General features: G+C 39.0%; 2 protein-coding genes across 5 annotated transcripts; both read left to right on the top strand.

The window, feature by feature from the left end:
* The first annotated feature begins 377 nt into the window (after window positions 1–377).
* emc4 (ER membrane protein complex subunit 4) lies at window positions 378–3,648 on the top strand. The gene is made up of 6 exons (XM_068307693.1): window positions 378–521; window positions 1,253–1,405; window positions 1,630–1,741; window positions 2,204–2,357; window positions 2,509–2,669; window positions 2,989–3,648. Exons 2-6 carry the CDS (start codon window positions 1,287–1,289, stop codon window positions 3,022–3,024), a joined length of 582 nt encoding a protein of 193 aa, XP_068163794.1. The 5' UTR covers window positions 378–521; window positions 1,253–1,286; the 3' UTR covers window positions 3,025–3,648.
* Window positions 3,649–4,648: 1,000 nt separating this feature from the next.
* lpcat4 (lysophosphatidylcholine acyltransferase 4) lies at window positions 4,649–12,918 on the top strand. 4 transcript variants are annotated; one of them, XM_068307681.1, is made up of 14 exons: window positions 4,649–4,859; window positions 5,115–5,246; window positions 6,369–6,732; window positions 7,706–7,818; window positions 8,307–8,367; window positions 8,483–8,541; window positions 9,613–9,647; window positions 10,412–10,466; window positions 10,579–10,661; window positions 10,936–11,061; window positions 11,142–11,310; window positions 11,570–11,662; window positions 11,771–11,906; window positions 12,306–12,918. In XM_068307681.1, the coding sequence occupies exons 2-14, from the start codon at window positions 5,157–5,159 to the stop codon at window positions 12,455–12,457; spliced, it is 1,536 nt and encodes a 511-aa protein (XP_068163782.1). In that variant the 5' UTR covers window positions 4,649–4,859; window positions 5,115–5,156; the 3' UTR covers window positions 12,458–12,918. The 4 variants fall into 4 exon arrangements, with proteins under 4 accessions (XP_068163782.1, XP_068163783.1, XP_068163781.1 ...); XM_068307682.1 differs by having other exon boundaries at window positions 4,655–4,859; window positions 11,142–11,301; XM_068307680.1 differs by lacking the exon at window positions 4,649–4,859 and adding an exon at window positions 5,556–5,802 and having other exon boundaries at window positions 5,113–5,246; window positions 11,142–11,301.
* Window positions 12,919–16,471: the final 3,553 nt, after the last annotated feature.

The following is a 16,471-nucleotide window of genomic DNA, read 5'->3' as shown; positions in this document are numbered from 1 at the left end:
TAAAGTCATCAAGAGTCAGATGTTTTAAAATTTCAGGAAACAACTTGGATAATTGGATAAACAAATAAAGTAAATAACTTTAATAATTTCCTCCGGGATTATTAAAGTATCTATCTATCCAGATGGCCGTCTGTTTTACATTATTGGTGATATTATATTTAGAATTATCAAAATAACTATAACTGAGTTTTCTTTAAAATACTTTAATACTTCGTTAATACTTCTAACTTAGTTTAATCGATGCAATTAATTTCCTACTTACGTTTAATTGTAAAATCTTGACTGTTATCGCATAAGATAATTTAAAAAATTTGAAAGGACGGATTTCCGTCGTAGCTCCACTGCAGGGCGGATGTGACGCAAAAGAAAAGCGGCAGCGTAGTGCGTCAACACTCCGTTACCGGAAGCTGCTGGTGAAGACCGTTCGACAGCTTTATTGTCATATCGACCTATTTGCCTTTGATCTAATCAAAACTAAGAATCAAGAAAAGAATAAGCAATCATTTGGATGTTTCTATAAGGTAAGATAATGTTAAACGAGGACCTGTTTACCAATTTAAATGTCACGCTGACACGACGTCGGTTAGTAACAGCGACCTCGACTGTTAGCTTAGAATCAACGACGGCTTTACCTTTTTAGCTATGCTTGTAGCTATGAGGAATTGCGCGACGTCGCTTGTTTTTGCAATCAAAGATACTGAATTAGCATACTTACTACATTAATCTTTGACAATGTTCATGGCTTCCTTCCTTGGGGGTTTTGTGTCGTTTATCATGACAAGACTGAAAAATCATTAACATTACAGACGGTGTAACTATTAACATGCCTATTCCTTCTTGAACTAGTCGTGGCTCTGAAAGCCAGTCACCAATATGATCCCATGTAAATTGATTATAAACATGTTTCATTAATCCGTATTCATCGTTGTAACAGGCCTGATTACATGTGTAAATCAATTGAAACGTTATCCCCAATTTATGCGTTTTCAGCTTGATTTAAAAAACAGCTTTTAGACTTTTAGAATATAAAAACTGAATTAACATTTAAATATAAACAGGAATTCTATGTGCCTTTTTGATGCTGCCTCTCAACAGCATGTAAGGTGTTATTTTGGTCATCCTGATATATATAACATTATATATAATAATAATGTATAGTTGTAGATTTTTGGCTGTTTACACTGAGGGCTCCATTAAAACTGGCAAGGAGCTGAAAGGGTAAACATCTCGTTTCTGTTTTTATTAACTAAAGGCGTGTCTGAGGTTCAGCAGAGCAGGTGGTTGCCATGGCATCTCCAGGGAGACAAGGTGGTGGAGGAGGAGGAGCTGGAGCGCTGTCAACGAGAGGTGGTGGTCCGGCCAGGAGGATGAAGTGGGCCTTGGAGTTAAGCTTGGGCAACACCAGGTAAACAGTAACAGAGAACGTATTACAATCTGTCAAACAAGACCATACAGGGAACTCAACCCAAGAGTCTAAAATCCAGTTCTGTTGTGAGTTTTTTCAGTTAATGTTTTCATTTTTTACCAGTGATAATTTTGATGGCATACAAATTCTAAATCAATGCATACTTATTGTAAATCAATGTCTATACAACATCATAAACGTCTTTTGTCACCTCTGTGTTGCAGGAGTCGTGAGAGGCAGGGGGGACAAGGAGACGTGACTTACCCCATCGGTTATTCTGAAAAACCTGTTCCCGACACCAGCATCCAGGAGACGGACAAGAATCTGGTGGAGAAGGTAATCAGGGAGGAGGAAGAACTGTTTCTGTACTCCTTTTTTTTTTTTTTTGCAGGGTTGCATTTTCTTCTCAGGATATTCCTCGGATTATTCCAGCTGGTTTTTAGAATTCAGACTGGATTTAGATTTAACTAATCACAATTAAAATACAATAAAGATAACTTTTTCAACATTTTAATGTAAGGAGAAATCACAAATGAGATTCTAGAAAATTTTCAAAAAAATGCATGAACATAAATAGTAGAGAAGTAAAAAAAAAAAAGAACAATTTCCCTTGAACAAAATGAACAATTTCTTGAATTTCCCTTGGGATCATTAAAGTATATATCTACAACAAACAGGATTTATGTGCCATTTTGGTGGTTTGTGATGTTTTGGTGTGATGAATGGGGAAAGTTAAAATGTAGGTCCACAATTAAGTACATCAGTGTAAATCTGTATCTTTTTTGCCTTCCCTTGCAGCGCTGCTGGGACGTGGCTCTCGGGCCCCTGAAACAGATTCCCATGAATCTGTTCATCATGTACATGTCAGGCAACACCATCTCCATCTTCCCCATCATGATGGTCTGCATGATGGCCTGGAGGCCCATACAGGCACTCATGTCCATGTCTGCCAGTGAGTGTTGTCTAATTTATGCTGCACTCTGTGTTTTTATTTTCTGCTCAGAAGGAGTCTGGTATAAGATCGACTTCATTGTCAGCTCGTATCAGTTTACTTTTTGTGTTTTCTCACATTGTACTCGTACTTTTGCGTTCTCGCATTTCAGCTTTCAAGCTATTGGAGAGCTCCAGTCAGCAGTGGCTTCAGGGCCTTGTCTACCTGATTGGCAATCTCCTGGGCTCGGCATTGGCCATCTACAAGTGTCAGTCGATGGGACTCCTCCCTACACACTCGTCTGATTGGCTAGCTTTCATAGAACCACCTCAGGTAAATGAAATGTGTTTGAACGGCACTCAAGTTGAAATACAGTTTTTGAAGTTGGAATTTCAATCTTCAACAAGATGGATGGATGGACGGACGAATAGACCTCAAGTGCCGCCCACACATGTTTTGGCCACTAGAGGGCAGAGTGTCAATATTTTTCCATTATTCATTGAAATGAAGATCATCTTTAATGTTTGATCTCTGGTGTTTCAGATTTATAGCAAAGCATGTATTTGATTATTTAACAGCCATAAGAGAGGCTTTAAAACCTCTTTCTAGCAATGAACAAACTACTTTAACTCATGTTGTTTCTTCTCTACAGAGGATGGAGATGCTGGGTGGAGGGATGCTGTTGTGAAAACGGGTGGAACATTCACTTACCAGAGTTTCTACATACTGTAAAGTCTCCTTCTGCACCGCTCTGCCAGGCGACGTGTTAAACCGTCTGCAGCGGCGGTTAAACAGGACAGATTAGAATCAGCAGCTGGACATGTGGCACGACTTGTTACGCACACTTCTTCAGCCACACATTAATGATGTTTGCCTTTTTGTAGCATAAAAATTGATTTTACTTCACCCGCATGATCTGCTTTGTATCTCTGCCATGAGATCAGCTCCTATTCAGATTCTATAGACTGTTGAAGTACTTCTTTCCAGTTGAAAAGTTAAATAAAAGTATAACTTCTAACATTAATTTGAGACAAGTGTATGCAGGATTTTTTTTTGAGTGGATCAACATTGTTAAAAGAGACTCAATAACTCCTAAAATGTTGGTTAACATCAGTGAAGGGTTTTAATATTGAGAATTTATTAAGTTTAATAACAGTTTAATTTTCGTCTACCTTAAATTTTCTTAGTTCTGTACTGATACACCTCATTTGGTCAGAATGGTTCAAGCCAACAATTTCCTCCTGTTTAATTTATAGGTCTGTTTATTTATACTGATTTGCTCTCTGAAAATGTTATATTAATAAATCCTTATTTGAAATCAGATGTTTTTTTTGATTGGGGTATAAACAAATGTAATAGATCCTGTGAATGTTAGGAGGCCTTAAGTGTCAGTGAAAGAAATCACCAATCTGATGAAAGTCTTTCATCATAACTTAGAATGAAAAGTGCATTAATTTGTTAATATATGAGAATTTAGCATAATTTATAAGTCAAACATTTTAAATCAGCTACAAACTGATCTTTACTTTAGTGAGTGTCCTTATCCTTGAACACTGATCCCCTTTCATGAATGGTCTTTGTGGGGTTGTGTTTGGTTTTGGTATCAGCAGCAACACCCGAAGTAGAACAATAAGCGGTCAGGTAGGGCGGAGAAGAAGAAAAAAACCTGATAGGCAAGTATTAAATTGTTCTTTAGGCGTTAAAGGGTGGAAATTTACACTGATTGAGGCATTTTTATGTCATTTCTATTTCAGTATTATCTAACATCTTAAAACTGACCGACTTGTGCTTTGTTAAAACACACAGGTATTACAATAAAACTTTTCTTTCTCATGCATGATCAGTCACCTTATGAATAATGCCAAGTCTACCTATTGGAAGGGTTGCAACATCTTGAGATGCTCTGCAGGTCTTGGAATTCAGTAGCAGTTCTGTGCTGTAGAACAAATCAGTCTGATGTCATCTGATGATCCAGAATTATTGCATTCACAGGGCTCAGTGGAAATTCACTACTGAGAGATGCCAAAAAATAGTCCTTCAGACATGATCTGAGATCAAATCGTTGTTGAAACTGCTGAGTTTGGTTTAGTGTCAAAGTTTTGACGTCATACAGCACGTCACACTATCGAGTTCCTTTTATGCCTTTTATGCTTTATGTTAAATCCTTTTTTTTTATACTCAAGACATATTTCAAAGAATATGTGCTATTTTGACAAAGCAAACGTACTTTAGACGTACGTTTTTACTTTATCTGAAATCTTTATTTCCTAACGCATATCTCGGCCCGTAAACGCCCCAGTCCTTTGGGCTTGTTCGGGTTTGCTCAGCGTGCTGCGTAACTGAGATCAAGGACCGGTCTGACTGGCCCGACCCACCCCTGAAAGGCGGTGGTGGGCCGGCCTGCCAGTCTGTGAAGGGGTGGGTTAGGTGAGGAGAGACGACCCAAGAAAAGAAAAGAGAGCATGAGCTGATTCTGTAGCGTGTGTTTCGTCACATGGACGACAACATTGCGGGTCCTTTCAGGTGAATCTTTTTTTGATGAGTTTTCGCCGGAGTGTTCCTTGAACGCCTCTCACGCAGGGTGTTTCTTGTTTTGCTAATCTATTTTTAAATGTCACTGCGCGTGACACTAGCGGTTCTTCAAAAAAGAAAAAAAAAAAAAAAAAAAAGGGAGTCGTCAAAAAAAAACAAAAAACTTTTATTGCTCATATTTAAAAACAAAACTTGACAGGTGTCTTCTTTTTTTTTTTTTCCTTCCCTTTTTCTTCATTTAAAAAGTCTTTTTAGTTGAACTCGTCCACCGGGTTTTGCTCCGTCGTCATGGAGAGACACGACTGTAACTTCGCCACATCGCAGTATCCACATCCGTTCATTCACAGGCTGAAGCTGACCAGGACACAGAAGATAAGGGTAACGTTCAATTAACGCCTCCATGTTTGATTACGTTGACTTGAGTGAGTTGAGAAAAGCAAGAATTTCATGACGACGGAAGTCGAAAGGCTTTCTTTCTCCAAAATTACCCACCTGAAAACTTATCAGGCAGTAATTAATGTGCCCAAAGTTAGCCCTCAGCACCGAACATTTGTTCCGCAGTGTGTTTGACTTTAGTTCCTTCTGTTTGTTTTCCACTTATTTTTAATGAGTAATTATCTCTCTGGAAATCATGAGAAAACAACTCTTTTTTTTTTCTTCTTCTTTTATCTGACGTTGACTTGGCAGAAAGTCTGTTTCAGGTACAGGCAGGCGTTTCCGATGAATAGGACATTACAGAGTTGCGCAAGGACTGAAGTAGGACCGGATGTCATGGACGCAGTTAGTCTATGGATAAAAAGACAGATGGGGCAGCCTTATGAAGCAGACACGTCTCCAGATGCTCAATCTGGACGTCCATCCCATCCAAGGTTTCAATCCTGAAAACAAGAGTGATTCGGTTTTTTTTAATGCTTTAAAGCTGTTCAATCAAAAAGTATGCAATTTCACAATACTTTCCACATTTAACACACAGCCTTACTTTTATTACTGCAGTCTCAGTCATTCAACGCCCTATTATCCAGCATCTGCAAATTAGTTTTTTTTTTTTTAACTTTCAGTGAATCTTCTCAGATTTACTATAGCAGTAGAATTCCAGGTATTTTCTGTCAGTTGTCAGACTTGAATCCCATAGAAAATCTCTGGTGGTTGCAGCACATCAGCCCAGGAACATTCCAGAACTGGAGAACTTTGCATGTGAGGAATGGGTTGGGATTTCCAAGAATTGCTCCCAGAAGTTCATTTCTATCTTTGCATTTTGTTTGCAGCAGATCATAGCTAAAGCTGAGCCAGGTAGCTCTAGGATGCATTTAATCTGTACTCATATATTGTGGGTGTTGATTAAATTGCTTCAGGCTTTAACTCCAAATTGAGGTCATATAAGTTGATGAGAAAGTTGAATTATGAAGAAATGTCATTTTACCATCAGCCACGTGTGAGAATGTATAAGGTGTTTACAGCTGTAGACGTCACTGATGTTTTTTATTGTATACTGGTTTCCAGGGCATCATCCTGGGCTGCATTCTCTTCCCACTACGCATCACCTTGGCAGTCCTTTGTTTCCTTATTTTATGGCTCATTGCCCGGCTACGATTCGTCGGCCTGTCCAAAGATGAACGCACCAGACCGGTCTCGGGATGGCGAAGCTGGCTCCTAGATCCGATCGTCTTTCTGCTGAGCCGAGGCGTTTTCTTCTCCTTAGGTTTCCTGTGGTTGAAGGTCAAAGGTCGCAGAGCTGACCTGAAGGAGGCTCCCATGTTGGTTGTGGCTCCTCACAGCGGCTTCCTGGACATGCTTGTTTTGTGTCCAGCCCAGATGGCAACAGTGGTGTCGCGTTCAGAGAACTTGAGACTTCCAGTCATTGGAGGTGAGATGAATGAATTGACACACTCACATACACAGACTGTTATTATTTGTTGACTCTCAGAGCTTCTAAAAGTACAGATGGAATATTTAATCATCTAAAATGACAAAAATTAGATATTTCATTAATCAAACAGAAATACAAAGTTGTTTGTTATAGCTTCCCTAACCCACGGATTTTTAAAAATATTGGGTTTGAATAACTGCATATTAAAAATCTGGGGATGTTCAACTAAAATGCACCAAACAAAGCAAGAACTTGTGACGACATTCATCAGATTAGTCACTCTGGAGTCATGTAGAGATTAGTCAATAGAAAGGGAAGTTAATTTCACAATAAAGCGGAAAAAAAAAAGAAACGGCTCTCATTTTGGAATGAGTTTTAATAGTTACCAGCTTCTAAATATTCAGTAATAAGTAATGATGATGATGATGGGTATCTGCCACTTTTAAGGCACCCTTTCCTTGTGTCAGACATGCAGGTGTAAATGACAGATTGTTTGACATGTTTACGGTCACACACTGCTGTCAGATACGAGGGGCTTGTGTGGCCATGTTGCAGCAGAAAACACATGTTTTAATGTGATTTAATAGGTGTTCACTGCCAGTTCGAAGGATTCCGCCATTTGTTCGTGGCTGTCGTGTTTGTAGCTGCCGGTTCCAGCCTGAATCACTCAATGTTTTACCAAATTAGTCTTTATTCTGAGCTTCAATAGATACATTCTTTTGTGTTTAAGCAGGTTACACTGTGTAGTGTGCTCACCACCTACTATGCAAACAAGTAAAAGTGAAGTTTGGAATGGAAAATAAAAGTATGCAAGGCAGTCATAAGATAAACAAATGACTCCTTTTATTGGCTTCTAATCTGCTGCGCCTGCCTCGGCCTTTCTTGGCTGTCCCACTCTGGACTTGCCCTTTTTCTCCTGGTTCTGATTTTTGTTCTTTTGTGTGTATTTTGGTTTATCGATGTGTTTCAGCCCTGCTGGAGTTCAACCAAGCTGTACTTGTAAGCCGAAAAGATCCCGAGTCGAGGAAAAAGACTGTGACTCAGGTCACAGAGAGGCTGACCTCCAATGGCTACTGGCCTCAGGTGCAATTTTATTATTCTTTTCATGACAGACATGTACATAATTACACGATCCACACTGCAGCAGTTTAATAATAGTAAACAAATTAAAAACAAGGGCAGGACAATCGCACCCACCCACTTGTCATTAACAGCTGTCCTCTGAAACTAAACACCTGCTACCTCTTCATGCTTCCAGTATTGATCCCACAAACGGAAATAGGTATGAATGAAACATTATACCTGTTGTTCTCAGCTCGAGGGGATTATGCAAATAACTAGTCAAGTCTTTAGGGTGAGAACTTGATCTGGATTATTGAAAGGATGAAGACCAACACAGTGCGGCAGAAGAGAAGGAGCATTTTGTTTGAATTGAAATTAGTTTCTCCATAATCATGAAAGCAGTAGAGATCCGTTTCCTTGAGGTAATTAAAGTTGGAACACCAGGATGTTTGCCTGCTGGAAGTGCACAAAGCTGTGAAGGAAACCTCACATGTTAAATTCCTTCCTAGATGCTGATGTTTCCTGAAGGAACCACAACTAATGGCAGCGTTCTCATTAAATTCAAACCTGGTGAGTCAAGTGTGCAGGAGTGAATGGCATGTTAGTAGTGGAATGGAATGAACATTTTGATCTTTTTCATTCCTTTTCTCAGTCCTGTTATATTTTATAACTTTGCTATCTTCAGGTGCATTCCTTGCTGGTGTCCCAGTCCAGCCTGTTGTGTTGCATTACCCAAATGAACTGGTGAGTGCATCACATCCATACTGAACAAAGATATGTAATTCCTGTCATGTTAAGGGCTTGACACAGTAAGAGCAAGCTGTGTGTCAGAAGTGAATCCTGGAATGAACTGATGCCTGCAGTCATTTGATTGGAAAGACAGGTCTGTTTAATACATATGATGGCAGTCTGTAATGTGTGACACATTTTTATCCCTATTTAAAATGACTAAAATCAATTTAATCCTTTCCAGCCTGGTAAAAAAAAACCCAAACCCCTCTAAAAAATGTATGTCTATTTTTTTATTAACAAATAGACGTACATACTTTACCTGCGCACAATTAATTATATATGTTATGTAAGCAATGATAAAGTACGAAAAGAAACTCAAAAGTCACGATCACACACAAGATACGTCTACGAAAACGAGATGCGGTCTCAGCTGATGATGTATCCATCCGCCAACTAATGGAGGTGTCCTGAAGAACTGTATGTTCGCTCGTATTTCAAACAAAAAGATGGACAGTGACGGCTCGTATCTCAAAAAACGTGTATGTCGAGTAGCTCGAATCTCAAGGTACTACTGTGTGTCTTTTTTTTTTTTTTTTTTAGATAGCCCATAGTGATTTACTACTACTGTACGTGCTTTTGACTAATGAGGATTAAAACCTGTAATTAACCAGTCAATGAACTGCACACATCCTGAAGATATTTACCAAAGATTATGGGGAAAAATGTAAAGGCTACCGTGGCCGTTGGCAGTGATCTACATACAAGAAAGTTCTTTGTCCTACTCCTGTTTGTTTTGGCACACGTGTCATTCATCAGTCGCTTTCTTCTCGTCACTTCTGTCCTCACTGGCCAGTTTGTGCAACATAACCCTCTGTTTTATTAGGCTGTGTGAGCATATATATATATTCATGTAAACATACTGTCATATTTGTCTAGGTCACTGTGTTTGTATTGTACTTCCTGTTAAGAATAGTTACTCAAGTTCCTCGTGCCATAAAACCTCTCCATCTAGTCATTAACAAGGGGTTGGTTTTTTTTGGTTTAGTAGCCCCTGTCATCAATGTGTTTTATGGCTATTCACAGGATACTATTCGTTGGACATACAAAGGAACAACGTGGTGAGTTCCTCAATCTGTGGCAAAATTGAAAGTGTGGAGTTGAATGTATTTGAATGTATTGTTTTTTTCTTGTTGAAGCACTGGATTGCTTCCAGGTCTGCCTCATTTTGTAGTCTGTAGCTCCACTTCATTTTTACTAAAAAAACATTTCTAGAGATGTTCTGTCAGTTGAAAAACACCTGTGGTATTTCCTGCTGCTTGCTTTTTATATGATGTAACATGGTGTTTGACAGCATTACGAAGTACATGATCCAAAGTGATCAAGTCAGATTATAGTAACTCATCGTGTTAAAATGAACTTCATAACTTTAATGATCAGAGGATTTTTTTTCAGGCTAGTTTGTCATCATTAGCTTTAGCTTCCATTTGTACTTTGGCAGCTCTCACTTGTCGATCTCTTTGGTTAATTGGGCTGTTGTGTTAATTTTGCCAACCACTATGCAGGACTTCTCCTTAAAATATTCTACCATGGTAAAAAAAACTTTTATGTTCCCATCCCATTCTGGTGTAAAAATCAATGTTTGCTTGTCAGATGGGTTGGTTAGTTTTAGTGATCCAAACCATCCCCATGTAAAATTTCAAATCTGTCTACAACACTTGGAGACTTACTGCAGACAGTCTAACAACATACAAGTGACCACACGATCAAAAAGTGAACATCGTCATCAGTTGTAGTCTAAACTGAAGCATAAAGGGGTAACAGACACACACAAGGACAGATTGATTTTTCTAAATGAAACAAATGTTTTTCCTTTGTTCTGTAGGCTTGAGTCTCTGTGGCACACCACTACACAGCCGTACACCAACATGACTGTTGAGGTAAGACCAGTTACATAATAATTATTGTCATAACGACTTGTAATTATCCAGTGTTTTTAAACATTTGCCATTCAGACCTTTTGCTACTGTAATTGTTGTGGTGTTCCTGCAGTTCCTGCCAGTTTACAACCCGTCTGAGGAAGAAAAGAAAGATCCCAACCTGTATGCAAACAATGTCCAGAAACTCATGGCCAAGTAAGTCACATAGTTACAAAAGTTTTGTGATTTGTATCTCAGTTGGTAAATGACAAGTGATTTTTTTTTCCTGGGCTGCTTGTTCATTCATTTAAATTTTGCTTTGTGGGATGTCAGTCTGAATAATAATGCCGAATAATGGGGATTTGGTTTACGTCAGTGACGAAGGATGTGTGCACCAATATCATAAAGACAAAACAACCTCTGCATCTTGTAGAGGCTGCATATTTTGTTGACTGGCGTGTCTAATAATGGGCTGTTTTTCCCTCTCCAGGGCCCTCGGGATCCCCGCTACAGATTATGTAATGGAGGGTGGGATTCCTGTCAGTAAACTGGGTGGTCTCTCTCTCCCGCTGGAGTCACCTGCCAGAGAAACACTTTCACTGTTATACAGAAATGGGTAAGAGAAGGTCTGTGTTCTCTCTTTGCTTTTGTTTCCCCATCATCTCTTTTCCTCACCATCTTTGTCTCTAATCTCAGCCTGGAAGCACATGAAGTGGAGGCCGCACTGGACAGAATGCTTGACCAATGTCAGTCAGGAGGTGAGGGTTCAGTCATGGTCAATGTGGACAATCTCGCTTCAATTTTGGGGCTGACTGATCGGCAGGCAGCCATCACTGTCTGTGGCCTCTACTCCAAGGTACAAGCAGTTGAGTGCTGTCTGACATATTTCAGCGGATGTTTTTGAAGGACACATGCAGCTCTTCAGTAGCTTTTGGTATCTGTCATGAGGGTGCATCCTGCTTCTTGTTTCTAGGTGATATTTGAAGTTTAGTTGAAAAAGCATCTAAAATATTACAATAAAGATATAAGTATTAATGAGCAAATCTGTCTGATACTAATGTTCTGTTCTAAACAGGGACAATAAGGAAGTATCCAAAAAAATAATACAGTGTTTGTTTATCTAGGATGACATTGTAGATCTCAGGCAGATCTATGTAAGTGTCGCTGCTCTGTCAGGATTCATCAGTTTCAAGTCTCTGCTTCACACTGCCTTCACCGTACGTACGAGTAGTTCACTTTGAGGTTTTTTTTGATGGATCCAGTGTCATATGGAGTGCTCTTGTTCCTGCTGTGTGTTTCTTCTGAGTGAACTCTTTGTTTTCCAGCTGATAGACAGAGAGGGGAAAGGCAGTCTGAGTAAGGAGGAGCTGTCTGACCTCATGGGGGCGCTGCTCGGTGTTCCTCAACGCAACACTGCTGAGCTTTATGCTCATGCCTCCAGGGAAGGCCAGCTGACGGAAGGTGAGTGGGACGTGTGTTTGCCTGGAGGTTATTGCATTAACTCTTCACACTGAGATTATAGGAAATACAATATAAGCTTCAATAAACTTCTTAAATAATTAAATGTCAAATAACCTGAAAAGAATAGTGTCACATTTCTGTGTATTAGTGGATCAGGGTGTCTATCGTTTAATGCATTTTAACTATGACCCGACACACAAGGTTTTAGCTGCTGAAGAAAGCAATCACTATTGATAGAGTGTAAACTTGAATTGTGTGCTGTGCTAATATCAGTGTGGTCACAGTCTAATGGCATGTCTATAAATGTTGCTGTGCTCCTCCATATTTTTCATCTCTTCCACTGTTGATAAAATTTTAATTTTTTCAATAAATTTGTGACGTCCTCCATGTTTTTCTCAGAACATCTGCTGCATGTGCTGATGACCCACCAAACGTACCAGAAAGTACTGAACGAGTACATGCAGCCAGAAGAGGTGGACTCTCCTTCAGCCAATGGGAAGGCTGTGAACAACAACAGCGACAAGTCCGTCCACTATAAGAAGTTTGAATGAAGATGTTAAATTTTCAGATACCTCCTTTTTTTTTTTTAAGTAGGATGCGCAAGTTAAGTTTTGTACCTGACATCCACTTATGACAGACTGAACCCAAATGAGGCTTGACAAAGGATTGTATGTGCATGTGTGAGAGAATGGATTTTTAAACTAGATTGCTTGGTCAACAAATGCTGACAGACGTTGTGAAAATAACTGTGTACTGATTTTTTTTTTGTTTACTGTTTAACCATTTTCACATTTGTTTAATTTCTTTGGTGATTCTCGTCATTTAAAGCCATAAAATGCCGTATTTAAAGAATATCCTGATTTATTTTTTGTTTTTTTTGCATATTTTTATAGGGAACATTATTTCCAAAAAGAATCCAAATACTTTGTAAAGCCAAAACTTTCATGTGAATAAAATTTTCTTATATTGTGTGAATATTGCTTATATTTAAAAATAAACTGATGTATTTTAAGGTTTTGTGTCAGTTTTTTTTAACTATTATTATTAAATATCCATACTTGAATTGTAGGAAAAAAGAATTTATTTTCTCGGTAGCTTCATGATCTTTGCTATTACACCCTTTTTGTGTTAGAAATTGCGCCTCCTTACCATTTGCATTTTCTTCCCACTGAGTTGTCTTTTTTGGCTGTTCTCCACATTTGTGTACTTAGCAGATAACTTCACAGAAGACTGTTTAATGGAAAACATGGGATGTGGACTATTCGATCACATGTTCTGGTTTCGATCAAACTAAATTTAGACTGTAAAAGAAATCCAAGGTCACACATGAGATATTACCCATGGTGCATCTACATTTGTTACTCCTGTGCTTACAGTCTTCTGATCATTTTCTATTAAAATTACCCATCTTCCTCATTTTGGTTCTCTAGTTTTTCTTAGAAGTGCAGCTATGGCTAAATATAAAATAAACACAACTACAACCCAGAAAATCACGATTGCATTGTATATATTTATTCCGGTTTATGTTGAACAAAAAATGAAGCATTTTAATTTTCTTTTGGGAATTTCCTGTCGGATTAAGAAACCCACTTTCCCAGAATGCTTTGCGTTCTGAATTTTTAACCGGATATCCGCCATTTCAGTGCGGCGTTGTGTTGTCGCACGTGCGTATCAGGAAGAAAGTGTTGCGTTTCTCAATAATTGACTTTTTTGTCGTATATATAAGATAATTTTCGACATATTTTGTGATTTTTGAAGCCGTATAACATCTGCCGACATGTTTCTCCAGTATTACCTGAACGAAAACGGGGATAGGGTGTACACACTGAAGGTAACGGTGACATTTACAGTCTTCATATTGAACGTTTCTCTGCAGCTGGCTCATTTATCGACAGCGTGTCGTTTTCATCAAAGTTTGAAATCGTTTTATTTGTGGGGGTAAAATATTGGAAGCTATTCATGTCAGCAAAAGGCGACGTTAGTTGCTACATTTAGCTTGGAGCTAATTCCAAAGTTTATCTCGTCTTTTTAGCCATTAACGGGTTAGCAACGATCGCCATTGGTGCAGAGGAGAAAGGTAGACATACTGTGTGTCCAGGAGACCAGGTGGAAAGGTAGCAAGGTTAGCAGTTTAGGAGCAGCGTTCAGGTTGTTCTATCATGGTGTAGATAGGAAGAGAAATGAAGGAGGGGTTTGTCCTGGAGGTAAAAAGAGTTGTCAGGTAGAGTGCTGTGTCTGAAGCTGGAAATCGGAAGGTGTGATGTTCAGTGTTGTTAGTGGGTATGCTCCACAGGTAGGATGTGAGCTGGAGGAGGAGGAGACATTCTGGTTGAACTGCCAGGCAGGAGGCCTAGAGGAAAACAAAGGAGGTGTATGGATGTAGTGAAAAAGGACATGAAGGTAGTTGGTGTGAGAGAAGAGGATGCTCAAGACGGGGTTAGATGGAGGACACTGATTCGCCGTGGCAACCCCTGAAGTGAAAAGCTGAAAGGAGGAGAGAATAACAAAGTGTCATATGTGTTAATCCATAGCAATACACTCCCACTGTGTTCGTATTTCTTCTATGTAGTGTCTTCCAGATGGCAATGTCAGATAACCGAGGTTGCCACTGGAGTTTTTTTTTTAAATTTTGTATACTGATTTTAATCCCCGAAGGGAAATTAGTGACACACTGTAGTTAGTTGAATCATGCACATATATATGTGTACAGGCCCTGAACACACACACACACACACACACACACACACACACAAGGGGGCATGTACACATGCAGGGTAGGTAGTCGTGGGCAGTTCCTTCATGGTGGTCCCAAATGAGCAACTTGTAAAGGGGATGACGCCTTGCTCCAGGGTGCCTCGGCAGTGCTCTGGAGGTGAACTGACACTTCCCACTGTTGGCTCACACTCCAGATGGTTTGGAGTTATGTCATCAGAACAGGGTTTAAAGGCGAAACAGTGGATACGCCATCACAATAAGCATGTAATTCAGTCGAATGAAAGTTGTTACCAATGGCTTAACTTGTGTTTATTGCAGCATATTACCCAGACAGGAAACTTGTCATACATGTTAAATATTCAAGCAGCAGAAGAATGAATAAAAAAATAACATACAAGCAAATGTTTGTTATAATGAATGTTTCTAAAAGCTTAATATGTATCAAAGTTTTGTGTTGGGCAAAGATTTCTATAGGCACCCAGTTCTGCCCAAGGCTGACATAAGTGGCGGTTCTATTGTTGCAGTTTATTCAGTGTGAAATAATGAAGATTTTCTAATAAAAGCTTTGTTGTCTCAGATAAACACACACAGGTCTTGGACTGTCGATGTTCAGCATCTAGTTAAATTTACTGTGAAATTATCTTACTTGTATCAGTGTGGGGGTTTTGAATTATTTAAAAAATACCTTTGCTATTTGTTTTAATGCCTTCTGGTACTGAATATGAGCCTTTTCATTCCTTTTTGTTTGTCCCCATTAGAAAGCTGCGCCTGATGGTCAGCCCACCAGCTCAGCCCATCCAGCTCGCTTCTCCCCTGATGATAAGTTCTCCCGGCATCGGGTGACTGTGAAGAAACGCTTTGGCCTTCTGCTTACCCAGCAGCCCAGACCTGTTCTGTGAAAGAGTGATGGGGAAGGAAGCAACATGAATGGAGATTACATCAAGAAAAGAACAGACAAAGGCAAAGATGAGATTGCCAAGTGAAACGTAACACAGACATTCAGACAGCCAGGACACGTCTTCAGTTTTACTGAAATTTCCTGGATCAAATGTAGTGCAACATTTTCTTTTTGATTAATTTTTTTATGTGTTGTAATTTTTCAACAATACTATTTGGTTAATGATATCATTTTGTTTTCATTCTGAATAAATGTTTTGTTGGCGATGGTTCTGTATATATGAAACTTTCCATAGACAGTTTAATCTGTATGATAGCTAGTATTGCATTTTCCATTAGGCTGTCCTTACTAAACAATACACTTGACATTAAAAAAATCTTGATGTATTGATAGAGCTTGCAAAATGAGGCATTTAGATTACAACAAACATCGTTGTATATCCTGCAAATATTTTCACGTTAGGTTGACATGTAGATTTTAGTATTTACTAATGTGGAGGGACTACAGTATTACAAGAGATACGCCTTTTATCAGTGAAAATCATGGATTTTAAATCCTATTTTGAAACAAGCATGAAGAATACAGTCCATACAGTATGTCACAAAAATGGGCTATCAAAGTGATATGTCATTGTGTTTCAAGAATAGAAACATGAATTGGTAACTAGCTCTAATAAAATATTTTGTTCTTAAGTGTAATAGCGAATTACCTGTACCTGAATTCTTATTGATAAATCTTTCAATTTTATAAACTCCCTTTAACTTCATGTTAATCTACATTTCGAATCTATCAAACGAGTTCTATTTGTTAACGGGTTCTATGAGAAGAGAGGCAATTCAAATCTTTTTAGACTACAAGTCCCAATCTCTTTACTCCTGGAGTTAACGCGCATGCGCAAGACGTTGGTTCGACGGCAAGAGAAAGACCAACCAGACGCCTTTGCGTGTTTTGT

The sequence above is a fragment of the Antennarius striatus genome, chromosome 23 (assembly GCF_040054535.1).
Source record: "Antennarius striatus isolate MH-2024 chromosome 23, ASM4005453v1, whole genome shotgun sequence".
Lineage (NCBI taxonomy): Eukaryota > Metazoa > Chordata > Actinopteri > Lophiiformes > Antennariidae > Antennarius > Antennarius striatus.
The sequence above is the reverse complement of the archived record's forward strand: the minus strand, read 5'-3'. Positions and strand labels throughout refer to the sequence as shown.

What these genes read in the sequence shown, in the direction of transcription:
- emc4 (XM_068307693.1), top strand. Translation starts at nt 1,287, where the DNA reads ATGGCATCTCCAGGGAGACAAGGTGGTGGAGGAGGAGGAGCTGGAGCG. An exon ending in TTAAGCTTGGGCAACACCAG is followed by an intron (nt 1,406 to 1,629) that starts GTAAACAGTAAC and finishes TCTGTGTTGCAG; the next exon opens with GAGTCGTGAGAGGCAGGGGG. An exon ending in CTTTCATAGAACCACCTCAG is followed by an intron (nt 2,670 to 2,988) that starts GTAAATGAAATG and finishes TCTTCTCTACAG; the next exon opens with AGGATGGAGATGCTGGGTGG.
- lpcat4 (XM_068307679.1), top strand. Translation starts at nt 5,686, where the DNA reads ATGAAGCAGACACGTCTCCAGATGCTCAATCTGGACGTCCATCCCATC. An exon ending in ACATACAAAGGAACAACGTG is followed by an intron (nt 9,648 to 10,411) that starts GTGAGTTCCTCA and finishes TTTGTTCTGTAG; the next exon opens with GCTTGAGTCTCTGTGGCACA. An exon ending in TGCTTCACACTGCCTTCACC is followed by an intron (nt 11,663 to 11,770) that starts GTACGTACGAGT and finishes TTTGTTTTCCAG; the next exon opens with CTGATAGACAGAGAGGGGAA.